General features: G+C 41.4%; 1 protein-coding gene across 1 annotated transcript in view; it reads right to left on the reverse strand.

Annotated features, from left to right (window-relative positions):
• LOC105475181 (methylcrotonyl-CoA carboxylase subunit 2) overlaps positions 1-21,959 on the reverse strand; it is a 66,744-nt gene that overhangs the window by 29,325 nt on the left and 15,460 nt on the right. Inside the window, exons 5-7 of the mRNA XM_011730215.2 lie at positions 21,145-21,272; positions 19,645-19,757; positions 3,343-3,456 (exon numbers count right to left, since the gene is read on the reverse strand). Coding sequence (XP_011728517.2) covers positions 3,343-3,456; positions 19,645-19,757; positions 21,145-21,272 — 355 coding nt within the window. The remainder of the gene's footprint in view (positions 1-3,342; positions 3,457-19,644; positions 19,758-21,144; positions 21,273-21,959) is intronic.

Raw genomic sequence — 21,959 nt, forward strand, 5'->3', positions numbered from 1 at the left:
TTTTCTCCCCCTGAATGCAGTCTTTCAAGGGTGGATTGCTGGATGGGGCCCAACAGAACTTCAGGCTTCCCTGGCTGCCAAGTGGCTCCTTTATAATGTACAAGTTAACTGAATTAACTGAATGAACATTGTAACTACTGACCCTTAGACAAACTCTTCTCTCAAAACCCTTCATGTTATTCCACTATTATGATCTGCCTATATTTCCAAAAAGATATTTTCGAATTGTAGCCATATCTTTACTCAGTTTCTAGTCAAAAGATAAACAAGAATGGCCCGTGAAAGTTTGTACCTTTTACTATACAAAGGTAAATTTTGAGTGCATTTTCCTCTCATTAACAAATAACAGCTATCACATACAAGAGACATGTTAAAATAATAATAATAATAGTAATAATAATGCTACAGGCTTTTAAAATAATGCCTTAAGACTTTTACATTTGAAATGGCAGCCCTTCAGGCCTACCTGATCTTCAGTAAAAGTTATGAAAAATTAACACTGTCTTTTGGGAAACATACTTATTTTACATCAAAATGTAAGCTCTATTTAATACATCCTTTCTAATGAATTTGTATTAGTATTCCATAACCAAAGATGATTCCTGGACAAATTTTGAAGCAACAAACTTTTTGGAATAGAATTCACATACCATAAAATTCACTATTTTAAAGCATACAATTCAGTGGCTTTTAGTACATTCACAAACTGGGCAACCATCACCACTACCTAATTCCAGAAAATTTCGTCACTCCCAGAAGAAACCCCATCCTCATGGCGGTCACTCCCATTCCACCCTCCTCCCAGTCCCTGGCAACCACTAATCTACTTTCCGCCTCTATGAATTTGCCTATTCTCAATATTTCATACAAGTAAAATCAAATATTTGTCCTTTTCTGTGTCTTTTTTTTTTTTTTTTGAGATGGAGTCTCGCTCTGTTGCCCAGGCTGGAGTGCATCAGCACAATCTCAACTCACTGCAACCTCCACCTCCCAGGTTAAAGCAATCCCCCTGTCTCAGCCTCCAGAGTAGCTGAGATTACAGGCGCACACCACCACGCCTGGCTAATTTTTGTTTTTTTAGGAGACACAGGGTTTCACTATATCGGCCAGGCTGGTCTCAAGTTCCTGACCTCAAGTGACCCACCCACCTCAGTCTCCCAAAGTGCTGGGATTACAGGCATGAGCCACTGCACCCAGCCTCAGGCTCAAAAAAATCAAAGGTCTTTCTTCCACCCTGTTTCCTCTCCTCTACATTTTAAGTAGTATTTTTGTATCTTTTCTAGAACTTCTTTATGCATATACAAGCATACAAATGTATATTTCCCTCCATTTTACACAAAAGTTAATACACTGTAGGAACCTTGCTGCTTTCTCCTAACAGCTTATTAACTTGCTATCGCTCTTGAGTCAAACAATGGTATAGCTGAGGTAAAAGAAAAAATAAGTAAAAGTTTTTTTCTGCCAAGACCATTCAATGGGGAAAGGAGAGTCCTTTCAACTAATGATGCTGGAACAACTGCAGATCCACATACAGAGCAATGCCGGGGCCCTTCCTTATCTCACACCCAAAAACTAGCTCAAAATGGATCACAGACCCAAATGCAAGAGCTAAAATTATAAAACTCTCAGAAGAAAACAGAGGAGTAAATCTTCATGACCTTGGGTTAGGCAAAGGCTTCTTGGATAAGACACCAAAAGCACAAGAAACCAAAGGAAAAAATGCATAAACTGGATGTGATCAAAATTTAAAACTTTTGTGCTTCAAAGGAAGACATCACTAAGAAAGTAAAACAGACAGCCCACAGAATGAGCAAAAATATTTGCAAATCTAATAAGGGACTTGTATTCAGAACATATATAGAATTCTTACAACTAAATAAAAAGACAAATAGCCCAGTTTAAAAATAAGCAAAGAATCTGAATAGACATGTCTCCAAGGAAGACATACAAATGGCCAATAGGCACATGAAAAGATGCCTTGGCCAGGTACAGTGGCTCATGCCTGTCATCCCAGCACTTTGGGAGGCTGAGGTAGGCATACCACCTGAGGTCAGGAGTTCAAGACCAGCCTGGCCAACATGGTGAAACCCCGTCTCTACTAAAAATTCAAAAATTAGCCAGGAGTGGTGGCATGCAACTGTAATCCCAGCTACTTGGGAGGCTGAGGCAGGAGAATCACTTGAACCTGGGAGGTGGAAGTTGCAGTAAGCCAAGATCATACCACTGCACTCCAGCCTGGGCAACAGTGTGAGACTCTCTCAAAAAACAAAAAATGCCTCAACATCACTAGTCACTAGGGAAATGCAAATCAAAACCAAAATGAGGTACTACCTCACACCCACAAAGATGGCTGTCATCAGACAAACACACAATTACAAGTGTTGACAAGAATGTGGAACAATCAGAACCCTCACATGCTGCTGGTAGAAATGTAAAACATGTATTGGATAGATTGGAAGTTTTTCAAACTGTTAAACATAGCTACCACATGATCTGGCAATTCTACTCATAGGCACATATCCAATAGAAATAAAAACATTTCCATGCAAAAACCTATACGTTCAAAGCACCATTATTCATAATACCCAAAGCAGAAGCAACCTAAATGTCCATCAACTGATGAATGGATAGATAAAACACAGCATATCCATACAATGGAATATTATTCAGCCATGAAAAGGATGAAGTGATTCCTCAAAAAACTACACATAGATTTCCATATGATCCAACAATTTCACTTCCAGGTATATACCCAAAAGAAATGAAGGCAGGAACTTGAATAGAGATTTGTACACCCACGTTCATAGCAGCATTATTCATAAGAGCTTGAGAGTGGAAGCAACCCAAATATCGATTGATGGATGAATAAACAAAATACAGTGTATACATACAACAGAACATTATTCAGCCTTAACAATGAGGGACACTCTGACATCTGCTACAATATAGAACCATGAGGACATTTTGCTAACTGAAATATGTCAATCACAAAAGGACAGATATTATATGATTCCACTTACATGTGAGGTACCTAGAATAGTCAAATTCATAAGGACAGAAAGTAGAATGGTGGGGTGCCAAGGTGGCAGAGGTGACAGAAATAGGGAGAATTTCAGTGGGGAAGGATGAAAATGTTCTCGAGATAGATGGTAGTGATGGTTGCACAACAATATGAACATACTAAACGTCACCAAGCTGTACTGAAAAAACGGTTACAACAGTAAGTTTTATGTTATGCATATTTTATCACAATATTTTTTAAAACATCAAAAAAATAGTTAAAATGGTGTATTTTATGTTATGCATATTTAATTTCCATCAGCCAACTTCTTATGTTCTTACCAAGGGGGGTCCTCCCAAGAAAATGGTACCCTGCTTGCGTACGATGATGTTTTCATCAGCCATGGCAGGCACATAGGCTCCTCCTGCAGTGCAGGAGCCCATGACCACTGCGATCTGGAATCCAAGCACACGACAAACACATGAGATGCAGCTCGTGCAGTGACTTCTATAGTGTTTGATCCAGAATCCCACAAACACTGCAGTGACCAGGGGATATTACTGGTTGGTCCCTGAACATCATTTAAAAAACAAAGTCCTCTAAATGTTTCAAAGAGTTTTCTGACTTCTTGTATCAAAACATTTTCAAGGGCTTATGTCTCACTTGTACAAAACTTATGGACAATCTAATCTCCCTGTCAGAGAGAAGACTGGCCTGATAGACTACTGGCCTGAGAAACCAGTGGAGAGAAGAAACCCACAATATACCCATAATTTTGCAAAACTGTATTAAAAGGATAACTTTTATGTCTAATAATAATAATAAGTCCTCTAAACATTTGCCACTTACCTCACAGGAATACTAAAATAACTCTTCAAATGGATGTTATTAATATTTTGTTGCACTGGATGTAATACTTTCTAAATATAAAACTAATGTTAAGACTGCAGTTTAAAACCTTGCTCAAAAGAAAAGTCAATTGTATTGAAGCTGGGTGATGTGTACATAGGGTTCACAGTACTATTTTCTCTAGTTTCATGTGTTTAAAATTTTCCATAATAAAAAGCTTTAAAAAAATCTTGCTCGCAAATTAGTATGGTACCAAGAATAATAAATAAAGGTTTGGCTGATGACTCCTAAATAGGAATGAACAATATCACCAAAGAAAAATAAAGTATATAATGAATATTTTTAAACTTAGCATATGAAAGCAATTTTTGCTACTAATTCCAATATTCCATCAGTTTTCCTTACAGGCATGCAAACAGCATGTTCTCAAAAACAGCATGCCATACTAGTATAATCAAAAGATGAAAGGTAACATGAGTTAGCATCTTTCCATCTAAATGGCCAACACAAAAAGCATTCTTCCTCAACTAAAGCTTTCATGTATGTTATTAAAAGTGGCTTCAACATTTATTTGTCAACATATTACAGAAGTGATTATCACTTACAGTTTTGCTTATCAATCACCCAGAAGTTCGTGTTACAGATATCTATGGCTACAAAAAACTTGCCTACGAGCACAGAGAAACCCTCACGTAGCACTGTCACAATAGCAAAAATATGTAAATAACCAAGATGTCCATCAATACATTTTGAACAGATAAATAAACTTTTGAAGGGCTATATTCTTTTCAAATCTGTGGCAAAAATAACAAAATGTAATGTTAACGCTTAATAGATCCAGGTAGTGAGCACACAAGCATTCAGTGCTATTATTCTATATACTTTCTGCATGTTTGAAATATTTTATGGGCTTTCTTTTTCAAGTTTCTGTGGGAAGCAAAGGACACAATTTTACCTTAGCATCCTGTTCTCTGTACCAGAACACTGAGTTCAGCTCAAACTATTTCAGTACTCAAAAAGAAATACAGTCAAGGAACTTAGAGAAGAGTCACCGTGATGTCAAATCTAAAAGGGAACGGTTTTCAAAAATAATACCTAAAGAACTAAGCGGGCATGGCAGAGTCCCATGAAAACAACCAGAGGGCAAAAGGAGGAGAAAGAAAGCAACTGTCAGCAAGAATTCAAAGACCAAGATGAGGGAGGGAGGTGGGGGAGGAAACAGAGGAAGAGGAATTATTGTGTTGAGATGTAGTTAGACAGGCTCGGCACAGTGGTTCACACCTGTAATCCCAGCACTTTGGGAGGTCGGGGTGGGTGGATCACTTGAGGCCAGGAGTTCAAGACCAGCCTGGCCAACATGACAAAACCCAGGATTTACTAAAAATACAAAAATTAACTGGGTGTGGTGGCGCATGCCTGTAAACCCAGCTACTCAGGAGGCTGAGGCAGGAGAATCACTTAACCTGGGAGGCGGAAGTTGCAGTGAGCCGAGATCACGCCACTGCATTCCAGCCTGGGCGACGGGGTGACAGTCCATCTTAAAAAAAAAAAAAAAAAAAAAAAAAAAAGGCAGGGGGTGGGTGTGGTAGTTCACGCCTGTAATCCCAGCACTTTGGGAGGCTGAGGCAGGTGGATTACCTGAGGTCGGGAGTTTGAGATCAGCCTGACCAACATGGAGAAACCCGTCTCTACTAAAAATACAAAATTAGCCAGGCGTGGTGGTACATGCCTGTAATCGCAGCTGCTCGGGAGGGTGAGGCAGGAGAATTGCTTGAACCCAGGAGGCAGAGGTTGCAGTAAGCCGAGATCGCACCATTGCACTCCAGCCTGGGCAACAAGAACAAAACTCCATCTCAAAAAAAAAAAAAAGAAAGGAAGAAAGAAACATCGTAAGACAAAAGTAAGAGAAATGATAAAACTAAATGCCATCATACCATCTACTACAGACTGAATGTTTGTGTCTCCTCCGAACTCATCTGTTGAAGCCCTGTCCCCAGTGTGATAGTAGGCGGAGGCAGAGGTCTTTGGGGAGTAATTTGGTGATATGAGGTCATGGGGTAGGGCCCCCCACCCCCATAGGATTAGTGTCCTTATAAGGAAGAGACAGGAGATCTCTTTGGCCACCATGTGAGAACACAGTCAGGAACAGGGCCCTGACCAAGAACCAGGCCATGCTCGTACCCTTATCTCTGGGGACTTCCAGCCTCCAGAGTTGTGAGAAATAAATGTCTGTTGTTTAAGACATCCAGTAGTCTATGACAATTTGGTATAGCAGCTGGAAATGACTAAGATACCATTTGAGTAGGGGAAGAAGGATGGAAAGGAGATCTAGGAAAGTCTCACAAGGGAATAGCTGACAAATTATTAGCATATCTACTTCAGGGAATTTTACCATATGGCTAAGGACGCTTCCGACACGTTTCTCCACAGTTCCTCAACAACCAAGGAAATCAGCAGTCCACCTCTCTGACACTAGCTACACAAGCTCAGAAAAGGACAGGAGATTCTGGGAACCAAGCTTTTAAAATGGTCCCCCCAAACCTGTGACTTGGTATTCACATTCTGTGCAGTTCCTTCCTCTTGAATATGTGGTGGGTCCAGTGACTCGCTTGTAATAAAGAGAATATGGCAAGTGATGGATTGTCACCTCTGTGGTCAGGCCACGAGAAACTGTCTACCATCCTGCTGGCCCCCTTGCTCTTGCTGGCCCTCTTTCTTGTCTTCTCCCTCTCTCGCTTTGATGAAACCACGTGACAAGCTGTGAGATGCTCTAGGGAGAGGCCGTATGGCAAGCAACTGAGGAAGGCCTCTGGTCAGCAGCTCGTAAGAAACTGAGGCCTGCAAAGTGGTGGACCCTGCCAACAGCCATGGGAGTGAGCCAGGAAGTGGGTCCTTCCTAGTCAAGCCCCGAGATGATTGCAGCCACGTGAGAGACCCAGAGCTACGCTGCGCCCAGACTCCCAACCCACAGAAACTGCGAAATAATTAATGTGTGTTGTTTTACACCGCACAAGTTTGGGACAATTTGTTCTGCCACAATAGGACAATTAATACAGAGATAAAAAAACATCTATCTTAAGTGACTACAATTGAAGTGCATCTTAAGACTTGAGACAGACTTTGTTTGAAAGTACTTATCTAATGTTGTTCTTCAAAGAACCTATCTAAACTGTTCAACTATTCCAGAGATGGCAGACAGTATGAAGAACTTTTTTTTTTTTTTTTCAAGAACAGTTTATGAACCATACTGCAGAAATATGTACAACTTTCTGTGCCATCCCAGAAAGCGAAGGAAAACCAGGAACAAGACACGGAAACCACGTTAGCCAGGATGGTCTCCATCTCCTGACCTCGTGATCTGCCCGCCTCGGCCTCCCAAAGTGCTGGGATTACAGGTGTGAGCCACTGCACCCGCCTTGAAATGCATTTTTAAAACAAGCCAAGCAGGGTAGCACACGCCTGTAATCCCAGCTACTCGGGAGGCTGAGGCAGGAGGATTACTTGAACCCAGGAGTTCAAGACCAGGAAACCATTATGTTAAGTAAAAGAAGCCAGTCACAAAAGACCACTTATCATATATGATTCCCTTTACATGAAATGTCCAGAACAAGCAAATCTATAGACAGAAAGTAGCTTAGTGGTGGCCTAGGGCTGCGGGGGACTGGGTAGAAATGGAGAGTGACTGCTATTGGGGAAACGAAAATATTCTAAAATTGATTCATTCAACTCTGTGAATATCCTAAAAGTCATTGAATTGTACACATGAAATGGGTAAGTTATATGATATTTGAATTATATCTCAACAAAGCTGTTACAAAAAATATTTTTTTTTAGCTTTATAATTTCTTTTTTTTTTTAATTATACTTTAAGTTCTAGGGTACATGTGCACAATGTGCAGGTTTGTTACATATGTATATTTGTGCCATGTTGGTGTGCTGCACCCATCAACTCGTCAGCACCCATCAACTCGTCATTTACATCAGTTGTACTCCCAATGCCATCCATCCCCCTTCTCCCCTCCCCATAATAGGCCCTGGTGTGTGATGTTCCCCTTCCTGTGTCCAAGTGATCTCATTGTTCAATTCCCACCTATGAGTGAGAACATGCGGTGTTTGGTTTTCTGTTCTTGTGAAAGTTTGCTGAGAATGATGGTTTCCAGCTGCACCCATGTCCCTACAAAGGACATGAACTCATCCTTTTTTATGGCTGCATAGTATTCCATGGTGTATACGTGCCACATTTTCTTAATCCAGTCTGTCACTGATGGACATTTGGGTTGATTCCAAGTCTTTGCTATTGTGAATAGTGCCGCAATAAACATACGTGTGCATGTGTCTTTATAGCAGCATGACTTATAATCTTTTGGGTATATACCCAGTAATGGGATGGCTGGGTCAAATGGTATTTCTAATTCTAGATCCTTGAGGAATCGCCATACTGTTTTCCACAATGGTTGAACTAGTTTACAATCCCACCAACAGTGGAAAAGTGTTCCTATTTCTCCACATCTTCTCCAGCACCTGTTGTTTCCTGAAGTTTTAATGATCGCCATTCTAACTGGTGTGAGATGGTATCTCATTGTGGTTTTGATTTGCATTTCTCTCATGGCCAGTGATGACGAGCATTTTTTCATGTGTCTGTTGGTTGTATGGATGTCTTCTTTTGAGAAGTGTCTGTTCATATCCTTTGCCCACTTTTTGATGGGGTTGTTTGCTTTTTTCTTGTAAATTTGATTGAGTTCTTCATAGGTTCTGGATATTAGCCCTTTGTCAGATGAGTAGATTGCAAAAATTTTCTCCCCCTCTGTAGGTTGCCCATTCACTCTGATGGTAGTTTCTTTAGCTGTGCAGAAGCTCTTTAGTTTAATTAGATCCCATTTGTCAATTTTGGCTTTTGTTGCCATTGCTTTTGGTGTTTTAGACATGAAGTCCTCGCCCATGCCTATGTCCTGAATGGTATTACCTAGGTTTTCTTCTAGGGTTTTTATGGTATTAGCTCTAAACATTTAAGTCTCTAATCCATCTTGAATTAATTTCCGTATAAGGAGTAAGGAAAGGATCCAGTTTCAGCTTTCTACTTATGGCTAGCCAATTTTCCCAGCACCATTTATTAAATAGGGAATCCTTTCCCCATTTCTTGTTTTTCTCAGGTTTGTCAAAGATCAGATGGCTATAGATGTGTGGTATTATTTCTGAGGGCTCTGTTCTGTTCCGCAAAAAAAACATTTTTTTAATAAGAGTCAAAAAATAAGTACAAAGGAGTCAAAATTCTCAAACAAGTATCTAACAGGCAAAATCTTGTTTTTATTTTTAATTTTGGGGGGTACATAATAGGTCTATATATTTATGGGGTACATGAATTTCGTTTTTTTTTTTTTTTTTTTTTTTTTTTAAGTAGAGATGGGGTTTTGTCATGTTGCATTCATCTGTGGTACAACAAAGACATTACATGAGCCCACACTGGACAAAGTTTACTGGACAAAGCTCACTGGACAAGTGATCTGAAACCCCAGAAAGAAAATTCTGTGGCATTCTCCACTAAGAGGACACTGAAAGGATATAAGATGCATGACCAGAAACGTGGCCCAGGCTGGTCCTGAACTCCTGTGCTCAAGCGATCCTCCCACCTTGACCTCCCAAAGTGCTGGGATTAGAGGCATGAGGCACCACACCCAGCCCAAGACGTTTTGATACAGGCATGCAATGTGAGATAAGCACATCATGAAGAATGGTTATCTATCCCCTCAAGCATTTATCCATTGAGTTGTAAACAATCCAATTATACACTTTAAGTTACTTTAAATGTGCAGTTATTATTATTGACTACAGTCATCCGGTTGTGCTATAAGATAGTAGGTCTTACTCATTCTTTCTTTTTTTTTTGTACCCATTAACCATCCTCACATTCCCCCAACCTTCTACTCCCATTCCCAGCCTCTGGTAACCAACAGGCAAAATCTTAATATTGCTAAGAACAAATTCTGATGACAGAAATAAAAATTAAATTAAAAAACAGAGATAAAAGAGCTCACTAATGATTAGTCACTGTCATGCAATGTCATACAATCTCTTCTCTCTTTTTGTTTTGAGACTCTGTTGCCCAGATTGGAGTGCAGCGGCACAAACACAGCTCACTGCAGCCTTGACTTCCTGGGCTCAAGAGATCCTCCCACCTCAGCCTCCCGAGTAGCTGGGACTACAGGTGCACCACCACACCCAACTAATAATCTTTGTAATTTAGTTCTGAGTCATTCACTTATTCACAAAAGGTGACAAAGTGAATGGAACAAGAGTTCTGCCACTGTGTCTGCTTTTTCTTTTTTTTTTTGGAGATGAGGCCTCCCAATATTGCCCAGGTAGCACTCCTGGGTCAAGCAATCCTCCTACCTCTCAGCATCCTAAGAAGCTGGGAGCACAGGCATGAGCCACTGTGCCCAGCTGTATCTGCTTCTTCCTGTATCTGCTTCTTCCTCTCACAAAGCACAGGAATCCCAGGGCCAAACAGCATTAACAACTTGCCATGTCCCAAAGCATTCATTGGTGGTACCACAAAGTCGTTACATGAGGACACTGAAAGGACATAAGATGCATGACCAGAAACTTTTCTGACCAGACTCGGAGGCAGAGATTTGGCTTGTGATGTGGTACAACACAGGCATTGTGCCAGGACAGACATCACAGGGACCTGCATCTGCAATGGGACAGAGGTAAACTCCAGAGAACTCCACCGAGAGGCTACAGTCCACCCAGTCACCAGTGAGGTGGGCCTGCTCTGTGACAGGAACAAACACCTCTTGCAAGGTAAGGTGATTCTAAGACTTGAATCAAGAGTAAGAAAGTACAAGAAGGATGAGGATAAGACATACCTGACAGTAACAATTCTTGTCAGCCCCTCCACAGAAGGCACAGGCAACATTTCTGAGCAAAAGGAAATGAGATGCTACAAAACAGAGGTAATCATCTGGAAAAGCTTTAGATTGAATTTCATTACCCTCCAGGTCTTGCCTAAACAAATAGAGACTGGGTCTCCTTGCACCAAAAGCAAATTACATATTGTAGGTCAGCAGCCTGCCCCATGGAAAGGGTCTCTGACAGGGAGCTAAGAGGTTTTTGATCTAATTCTGAAAAGCTAGGTGAACTCTAGACCTCAGTTCCTCCCTGCAAAATTGTAGAATACTATCCAATTCATAGAAATACTGTGATAAATGTAATGTAACTTGGAGAGAGAAAAAAGTTCCAACTGCTTGATGAAAAAGCCATTAAAAATATAATAATTTTTTCTAATGTCACCTTACTTCTTTTTCAATTCAAAGTAGAAAGCAGATACTACTGCCCACATCACATTTTTCCTGCCCCTACCTGAAAAACCACCATTAAAAAATAAAAACCACAAAATATACATCTCAATTCAATAGCTGTCAAGAATTTAAGAGCTTTATCAACTATACTGACTGATCAATACCACTGATTTGATAGTAGTCATGCTTATCTATGCCAACTGGATAGATTGAAATGCACACAGAATACAAAAAGTCCATCTTACCCAGTATGTTCTGTTTCTCCCTCAATCTTTTTGTCAGAGAGCCTCAAAGTAATCAAACAGTGATTTCATTTCTCCTAGGCCCTATCCATCTCCATGACAGGTTGAAATTAATTTTTTTTTTTTGAGACGGAGACTCACTCTGTAACCCAGGCTGGAGTGCAGTGGTGCAATCTCGGCTCACTGCAACCTCCATCTCCTGGATTCAAGCGATTCTACTGCCTCAGCCTCCCGAGCAGCTGGGACTACAGGCACACGCCACCACACTCAGCTAATTTTTTGTATTTTTAGTAGAGACGGGGTTTCACCATGTTAGCCAGGATGGTCTCGATCTCCTGACCTAGTGATCTGCCCGCCTTGGCCTCCCAAAGTGCTGGGATTACAGGTGTGAGCCACCACGCCCACCTTGAAATGCATTTTTAAAACAAGCCAAGCAGGGTAGCACACACCTGTAATCCCTGCTACTCGGGAGGCTGAGGCAGGAGGATTACTTGAACCCAGGAGTTCAAGACCAGCCTGGGCAACATAATGAGGCCTGTCTCGAAAAATAAACAAATAAAACAACAAGAAGCCACATTGGTTCATGCCTGTAATCCCAGCACTTTGGGAGGCCAAGGCAGAAAGATCCCCTAAGCCCAGAAATGTGAGACCAGCCTGGGCAACATAGTGAGATTCCATCTCTACAAATATAAAAATAAAAATTAGCCAGGCATGGTGGTGTGCACCTGAAGTCCCAATCACTTGGGAGGTTGAGGCAGGAGGATCACTTGAACCTTAGAAGTCAAGGCTGCAGTGAGCTGTGACTGTGCCACTGCACTCAAGCCTGAGCAACAGAGTGAGACCCTGTCTTAGAAAAAAAGAAAAAGGATGCAGTACCTATCCTAAGCTCCTCAGAACAATTACCAAGGTGAAAATAGTGAAAACCAACAAGATACATTTCAAAAATAATAAGCTAAGGCAAGCGGGGAGGAGGAGGGAGGTAAGGTAAGAGGAAAAACGGGAAACCTGAGAATAATTTTAAATACGTCTCCAAAACGAAGTGAAAATAGGCAGAATACAACACAAAGGAAAAGAGAAAGGCCTGAGGAATTGCAACTAAGTATGGCTAGATGAATGATGCCTATTTGAGAAGAAATAAACTATTCATTCAAACAAAAACACCTTATTGCTTATATTAAAACAAGAAAGAGAACCAATGCACCAGAGCAAAGATCAATCTACAGCAAACTAGACTATCACTAAATTATAAAAATGAAAAGTAATATGAGACCTAAAGAAAACACATATGAAGATCTCACTTCTGTGGAGGATTCTAAGTCTCACACTTAAAAAGCCAGACATGGAAACCATAATCAGTGTCTCAGACTGTTTGCTGCTGCTATAACAGAATACCCAAGACTCAGTAATTTATATAGAAAAGAAATTTGGCCTGGCATAGTGGCTTATGCTTATAATCCCAACGCTTTGGGAAGCTGAGGTGGGAGGATCGCTTAAGCCAGGAGTTCGACACCAACCTGAGCAACAAGACTTCATCTCTACAAAAAAAAAAAGAAAGAAAAATTTAAAAAGAAATTTACAGCCAGGCGCAGTGGCTCAAGCCTGTAATCCCAGCACTTTGGGAGGCTGAGACGGGCGGATCACGAGGTCAGGAGATCGACACCATCCTGGCTAACCCGGTGAAAATGCCGTCTGTACTAAAAAATACAAAAAACTAGCCGGGCAAGGTGGCGGGCACCTGTAGTCCCAGCTACTCGGGAGGCTGAGGCAGGAGAATGGCATGAACCCAGGAGGCGGAGCTTGCAGTGAGCTGAGATCCAGCCACTGCACTCCAGCCTGGGCGACAGAGCGAGACTCTCACTTGGATTCAGGAAGGGGAACATCACACACCGGGGCCTATCATGGGGAGGGGGGAGGGGGGAGGGATTGCATTGGGAGTTATACCTGATGTAAATGACGAGTTGATGGGTGCAGCACACCAACATGGCACAAGTATACATATGTAACAAACCTGCACGTTATGCACATGTACCCTACAACTTAAAGTATAATAATAATAAATAAATAAATAAATAAATAAATAAATAAATAAATAAATAAATAAAAGAAATTTACTTTTCACAGTTCTGGAAGCTGGGAAATCCAAGAGCATGGCACTGCCATCTGACAGTCATCCCATGGTAGAAGAGCAGAAGTTGGGAGGGCAAGAGAGGGCAAGAGTGTGTGAGACAGAGAGTAAAAGGCCAAACTCCCACAATGACAGCATTAATCCATCCATGAGGGCAGAGCTCTCATGACCTAATCGCCTCCCAAAGGTGCCACCATTTAACATCACCACAATGGCAACTTCGTTTCCAACACATAAACTTTTGGGGGACACATTTAAACTGCACCTTTGGGAAAATAAAAGAAGCACATTGCAAAGATCATCATGTCATCAGGCCTCAGATATGGAGAAGGCCCAGAGAAGACATTCTCATGAGACTCGAAGAAAGACCACCAGACACCAACACATCAACTCTTTAAACTTCAGAAACAATTAAGGGGTCTTAAAACCTGCCATGAAAGAAAGATGAAACAGAAGAGAACATAAAGGTAAGCACCTAGCTTAACTATCTTTTCTGCTTGACAGCAAAAGAAAATGTTGAAAGTTGGAAGGTCTATAGGAATCTATCCACATTCTTACAGCAGCAAAGATATAGAAAACTATAGAGATATGATTGCCAATAGACACACTCTTTGAAATAAGTAGGTAAATGAATTTACAATGGGCAAGGCAAATAACATTAAATAAAAACCAACCTTGGAGAGAAAAACAACAACTAAATTTGAGTAAGGAAGCTGGTGCTTACTATTGAAATGAATACATAACATAATTGAACTTAAAAGTGATTAACTTATATAATAAATATAAGGAATTGTTTTATCAGTCTGTCTAAACCAAAGTCTTAAATAAACAACAAAACAAATATTAAAATTAGGAAATAGAACCACTCAATATCTATCATGTTACAACTTTAATAGTTATAGGGAGATTCATCTTTTAATAAATATTAAGTAAATAGCATCTCAGGGAAATGTGTGAGGATATAAAAATTCATCTAAATTGTCTAATCTCAAGTAGCTAACAGACTAGTAGAGGAAATTAGTCCAGATATATCTAGATCAAAGGGATAAATGCCATTAGTAAGGCACCGTACAAGAACTATGGGAGCTAGGAGAAAGAAAAGATTACTTCCAGTAAAGGATTCCGGGATTTCCTTAAAAGGGTGGCATGGGAGATGTGTCTTGGAAGATGGGTTGGAGACTCAGACCCAGGAGGATGAGGGGAAAGAGGACCAGCACAGGCCTGAGCAGACGGTCAAAAAAGGCCAGCGTATATATGGAGACTAGTGACTGCATCAGGTTGACTGCAGTTTAGGGTCCAGGAGCAATAATGCTAGAAAGTTAGGTTGAAATCTGATCACACGGGGACTTAAGTATTGAGCTAAGAAGTAGGAGCTTTGTTTTGTAGCAAATAGTAACAGGGGGGCCACATAAAAGAATAACCTTGCAGCACGTGTCCACTGTATGGGAAAGGATAAACTAGGCAGGCAGGGACGCCAGGCAGGCGAGGTTAGAGCCACAGTGTAGCGATAACAAAGGCCTGAGCTACCTCTGGGGGTGACAGTAGGAACAGAGTGGAGAGGACCTACCCAAAGGTGAAACCAACAGGACTCATCAGTGTATTCGGCAAAGGCTTAGGATGTGTTGACTTTGTGCCCAGATTCAGAGCAACTGCCGGGGATACAAAAATGACAAAGATGTATATTTTTGACCTAAAAGGACTAAGTAAGGGAAAATGAAGAGAAAAGAGCCAAGGATGACATCAAGTCCTAGGGAGAGAGCAAGGGAGTGCTAGCAGCAGATGGGAACTCAGGTGAAGGAACAAATGAGCAGCGGAAGTTAATGTGTTCAGTGTCTAGTTTGAACCTAAGTCTAAAAAGACGAGGAAAAAGTGATTTTCCTACTGTCTGACACAGTCACTCAATACCTCTAACACCAGATATGTGGGGGTATTTCTCCACACACCAAGCAGTTCTCTAGCAGACACCAGCTGTCCTCTAATCCAATTCAGTTCTTACACTGTCTACCTAGAGACAGCCTCAGATCCCACAGACTGAGGGCTCAGTCCTACAAGATGGCCCTCACTTCAGATGCCAATCCACAAGGAGCAGGCTGTCACCTATATTTCTGATTGACTGTGAATCGGGGCTGCCACTACCCATCCTTGGGTTTGATTAATTTACGAGAGTGGCCCACAGAACTCAGGCAAGCACTTTACTTACGTTTACTGGTTAAGAAGGACACCATAAAGAAGAAGGACACCATAAAGGATACATATGAATGGCCAGATGAGGAGATACATAGGGTGAGTCTGCCAAAGTCCTGAGTGCTGGAGCTTCTGTCCCCACAGAGCGGGAATGCACCATCTTCCTGGCACTTGGATGAGTTTGCCAGCCCAGATGCTCTCTGAACACCATAGTTTAGTGATTTTTATGGAGGCTTCATCACAGAGGCATAGTCCATTTTTAACTCAATCCCCAGCCCCTCTCCCTCCCTGGAGGACAGGGCTGGGACTGAAAGCTCCAAGTTTATGGTCATGGCTTGGTCTTTCTGGTGACCAGCACCATCCAGGAGCCCACTAAGAGTCACCTCATTAGAACAAAAGAGGCTCCTATCACCCAGGAAATTCCAAGGGATTTTGGAGCTCTGTGACAAGAATGAGGGTCAAAGACCAAATCATAGAACAAAAGATTCTTCTAGTACCCCTATCTACAAGGTATTAGGAATTCTGTCTGAGGAACTGGGGCAGACACCAAATATTGGAACAAAAGAGCCTCCTAGTAACCCTACTGCTCAGAAACGTATGAGGATTTTAGGAGCTCTGTTCCTGGAACTGGGGACAGAGATCAATGTGTATATTTCTTGTTATTTCACACTAAGGTACCAGCAGGAAATTGACTGAGAAAGCAGAACCCCTGAGGTTCAGAAGTGGAGATGTAGAGGGGGGTCAAGACTAGAGAAAGATCAGGGAGATGACAGGTAATGAGATCTGGCTAAATCATTAAATAAATAAATAAGGGCACACCAGTGGCATGAAGCATAAGGAGAATTTCAGGAAAAAGGAAAAAAATGATGATACCAAGAGGCTGTGCAGAGTGGCAATCTGGTCTCGGCTGGTGAAACTCTCATAGGGCACGGAGGTTTGAAGGAGTGAGCAGTCAGAAATGAAGACACTATGCCAATCCTTAAGAACGTTGGCTGGGTGTGGTAGCTCACACCTATAATCTAGCACTCTGGGAGGTCAATGCGGGTGGATCACCTTAGGTCAGGAGTTCAAGGCCAGCCTGGCCAACACAGTGAAACTTCTTCTCTACTAAAAATACAAAAAAGTTAGTCGGGCGTGGTGGTGCATGCCTGTAGTCCCTGCTACTGGGGAGGCTGAGGCAGGGGAATTGCTTGAACCCAAGAGGTGGAGGTTGCAGTGGGCCGAGATTGTGCCACTGCACTCCATCCTGGATGACAGAGTGAGACTCTATCTCAAAGGGGGTGGGGAGGGCGGGAAAGTAGCCAACTAGGGTGGGAGAAAAGCTTCAAAAACAGCAGAAGCTAGAAAAGGTCTTTATCTTTTGGCATCATTTTGGTGCTTTTTGTTTCCTTTAAAGAAAAGGTACCAACATAATTTTGGGGTGTCAGAAGAAAAATAAGCAGATAGGCCGGGCGCGGTGGCTCCAGCCTGTAATCCCAGCACTTTGGGAGGCCGAGACGGGCGGATCACGAGGTCAGGAGATCGAGACCATCCTGGCTAACACGGTGAAACCCCGTCTCTACTAAAAAATACAAAAAACTAGCCGGGCGAGGTGGCGGGCGCCTGTAGTCCCAGCTACTCGGGAGGCTGAGGCAGGAGAATGGTCTAAACCCGGGAGGCGGAGCTTGCAGTGAGCTGAGATCCGGCCACTGCACCCCAGCCTGGGCGACAGAGCAAGACTCTGTCTCAAAAAAAAAAAAAAAAAAAGAAAAGAAAAAAAAGAAAAATAAGCAGATAAAAAAAATTGTTTTTTCATTTTTAAAAGATGGGGACTGGGCTGGGCATGGTGGCTCATGCCTGTAATCCCAGCACTTTGGGAGACTGATGAGGGCAGATTACTTGACCTCAGGAGTTCGAGACCAGCCTGGGCAACATAGTAAAACCCCGTCTCTACTAAAAATACAAAAACTAGCTGAGCATGATGGTATGTGCCTATAGTCCTAGCTACTCGGGAGGCTGAGGCAGGAGAATCCCGTGAGCCTGGGAGGCAGAGGTTGCAGTGAGCCAATATTGCACACCACTGCACTCCAGCCTGGGGGACAGAGCAGAATTCCATCTCAAAAAAAATAAAAAAAATAAAAAAACAGAGAGATGGGGTCTCACTATGCTGGCCACGTTAGGTCTTAAACTCCTGGCCTCAAGCAATCCCCCACCTGAGCCTCCCGAAGTGCTAGGATTAGAGGTGTGAACCACCATAGCTTGCCCAAGAAAATTAATTAGAGTAAGAGAAAGATAAAGATACTATGGAAACTTAAAAATACAGTTCATAAAAATATGGGAAGGCAGGCCAGGTGCAGTGGCTCATGCCTGTAATCCCAGCACTTTGGGAGGCCGAGGCGGGCAGATCACAAGGTCAGGAGATTGAGACCATCCTGGCTAACACGGTGAAACCCCATCTCTACTAAAAATACAAAAAATTAGCTGGGCGTGGTGGTGGGTGCCTGTGGTCCCAGCTATTCAGGAGGCTAAGGCAGGAGAATGGCGTGAACCCGGGAGGCAGAGCTTGCAGTGAGCCGAGATCGCGCCACTGTACTCCAGCCTGGGCAACAGAGCGAGACTCTGTCTCAAAAAAAAAAAAAAAAAAAAAAAAAAAAAGGAATACAGTGTTTGAGATATAGCTGAAGTGCCTGTCTATCTCCTACCTCATCCCTGTCTCCTCCTTCCCACCTCAGAGGCAACCACTGTTCTAAAGCTGAGTGTATCACTCCCACGTGCATATTTGTACACAAATAATATACAGTAGGATTTGATGTATTTAACCTTTACATACATAGTAATTAGCTGTACATTGATTCTAGTATTTTTTTACTCAATCTACTTTTTGAGACTTATGTTGACAGATGCAATTTTAGTTCATTCCTTTTAACAGATAAAACTGTATTATTAATCTCCCATTAATGGACAATTAGGCTATTCTCTAACTTTTGCTCTAACAAACAATGTTACAATGAATTTTTCTTTTCTTTTCTTTTCTTTTCTTTTTTTTTGAGACAGGGTCTCATTCTGTTGCCCAGGCTGGAGTGCAGTGGTGCAACCACAGCTCGCTGTAGCCCCAAACTCCCAGGCTCAAGTGATCCTCCTACCTCAGCGTCCTGAAAGCTGGAACCACAGGCATGTGCCACACCACACTCGGCTAATTTTTTATTTTTTTGTAGAGACGGTGTCTCCCTATGTTGCCCAGGCTGGTCTCTCACTCCTGGGCTCAAGTGATCCTCTCACTTCAGCCTCCCAAAGTGCTGGGATTGCAGGCACAAGCCACGGTGCCCGGGCATGAACTCTTCTAAGTATTTCTTCATGCATATATTAGAGTTTCCCTAGGGTATAGCCCTAGAAAAGGAATTACTGGAGCCCTTTCTTTTTAAACCCTGTTTTCCTTTTAAAAACCTGTTTTTTGTTTGTTTGTTTGTTTGTTTGAGATGGAGTCTCATTTCGTCACCAGGCTGGAGTGCAGTGGCACAATTTCAGCTCACTGCAACCTCCGCCTCCCAGGTTCAAGCAATTCTCCTGCCTCAGTCTCCCAAGTAGCTGGGACTACAGGCACGTGCCACCATGCCCAGCTAATTTTTTGTGCTTTTAGTAGAGATGGGGTTTCACCGTGTTAGCCAGGATAGTCTCGATCTCCTGACCTCGTGATCTGCCCACCTCGGCCTCCCAAAGTGCTGGGATTACAGGAGTGAGCCACCGCACCTGGCCTAAAACCTGTTTTAATAATCGTATTACAACATAGGAATATTCCTATAGTTAATAAAAGGCTCTAGTTGGAGACAACCTTAAGATACTCTCTGTGGAAAAAGATTAGATTTTGTTTTAAATTCTGTTTTACTTTCAAGCCACCACAGAGTACCTAATTAGTAAAGACATTTGGAGTAAAAAGCACCACTGTACACTTCATTCATGAAAAATTACCTGTGCAATATTTTTAGAAGACATAATTGCCTGATTATAGAACAAACGGCCAAAGTGGTCTCGATCTGCAAACACATCAGCTTGTCGAGGTAAGTATGCTCCTCCCGAATCAGCTGAAGACAAGGAAAATGAGAAAAATAAGTATCTCTATGAACAAAATGTGCTACACAGAGGGAAACTTGTATCACTGACAGCATTGGTTCTTAGTCACATTCACAAAAAACTTGCCCTGTCTTTCTAAACTATTATACAGCCTCGTTCTCCAAACCCCCAATACACCCAAAAGGATTCATTGCCCCAAACCCATTAGGCTTTCCTACCTCTGTGCAAAATTCTCCTTGAAATATTTAGAACATTCTCTCCTTTGAGGACCAGCTAAAGCCCCAGGAACATCATAAATTCTTGAAGAGTTAAGGTGGAAAAGTCTCTTTCCTTCTTCTAAACTAATACAAAAACCATCTACAGAATTCATATAACAAATTATACATATCGCCTTCTGATACTGTTTTTATTGCAGATTGGAGTGGTGGGTACATATATCAGCTGCGTTCAAAGCAGAGCTCATTAATTCATAGCTGTGTGATTACAGGTGTGTCTCCTAGCCATCCTATGCCTCGGTTTCCTTACCCATGAAATGAAGATAACAAAAGGAGCCATATCATATATTAGGACGACTTGAAAAATGTATAGAAAGCACTTTGTTCAGAATCTGCAACCATTAAGTCTTTTGTTGGTTGCACATTATATGCTGTGTCCAATTCATTATGAGCTCGCTGAAGACAGAGACAACAAAATCCTCCTCACTGTATCCCCTATGATGACTGGCACAGCACCTGCAAGCAGCTGGGCCTCATTTGCTATTTACTCTATGTGCAGAGCAGTTCGTATTGTGGGTTAACCAGGTAAATTCAATTTCACAGAAAAAACAAAAACAAAAAAATACCTCTACATCAGTACCCGTTCAAATACCTGCATAAATGACCAACATATGTTGGAATTTTACCAGACTAACCCAATATCCAGGAAAGGCCCCTTTTAAACTGCTTTGCTTTCAGGTTCTTTGATTTAAATGTATTATAATTTCAAATATAAGTTTACTTTCATTGGAAATTAAATTTACTTTAAATTACATCTGCTCAAATTATATAATACTTGAACATCTAACACAGTACCTGGCACTCAAGAGATCTATAAACATTGACTATTTTTTTTCACAGTTTGAATCCATAAGGTTAAAAGAAAAACAGAATCTAGAAAACAAAAATTTTTAAAAAACCACACAACGTGTAGAGAAAAAAACTGGCATGCATCAAAATGTCTATTATGCACTAGCACTATGAGCAGTTCCTGGTTCCTTTCCCCCAGAGTTTTCAGCAAAGAACTTGTGTTTCCTTTTAATTATGGGAGAAATCAACACATTTTTAAAATACCCATCCCAAATGTAATACATACAGCCTTTACCAGCTAATAACAGTGTATTTCATCACTCTTGTGACTTGCCTAAGTAGATGCAGGGGAGCCTGTTTTGCATGGCAATTTCTTGTGCCCGTAATTGTTTTTTCACAGTCACTGGGTAGTAGGTACCTCCTTTGACAGTGGCATCATTGGCAATAATCATGCATTCTACTCTAAAAGGCAGAAATTTCATTGGAGAGAGAATTTAAGAGATTTCTTCAAAACTAATTACATTCATTACAAGACACCCCAAAACGACCTTCAACTTCCAGTACACATTACTATTAACATCCATTAGCAGGCAACAGTCTTAGGACATAAATGCAAGCTTTAATCACAGTTCACATATTCATTTATATAATACAAAATGAATACTTTTAACAAGTTTATAAACTCATACTTGGTTTTTGAAGAGTCATCGGTCCTAGATTAGTAATGAAAAACTAACAACCTAAGCCATGAGTCATAATGGTTCTTTGAATGAAAGGGTCCTAACAAGATGATAACAATGAAAAAAAAAAAATCCAAGTCTCAAGAGAAAAAAATTTCCTCATAATAAGCCTTCAAAGTCTCCTTTTAGGAGGGTATTTTGCAAAAATGAAAACTGACCTATAGTAGTAAGATTTATTTTTTGTATTTTTGTTCTTCAACATTACAGCCCCATGGTTTTCTATAAAACTAAAAGTAGTCTAAAATATAACGTTTATCTTGCGTGAAGTCAGAATGAATGCAAACTTTAAAATAATATACTGAAAACACGTGAAGGGTGTACTGAGTCATCAACAGTGCCCTTTCTCACCATAGCCAGTCTACTGGGTATGAGTCACAAAGAGCAGGGCGGCCGACAACAATGGCTGGTT

The sequence above is a fragment of the Macaca nemestrina genome, chromosome 6 (assembly GCF_043159975.1).
Source record: "Macaca nemestrina isolate mMacNem1 chromosome 6, mMacNem.hap1, whole genome shotgun sequence".
Classification (NCBI taxonomy): domain Eukaryota; kingdom Metazoa; phylum Chordata; class Mammalia; order Primates; family Cercopithecidae; genus Macaca; species Macaca nemestrina.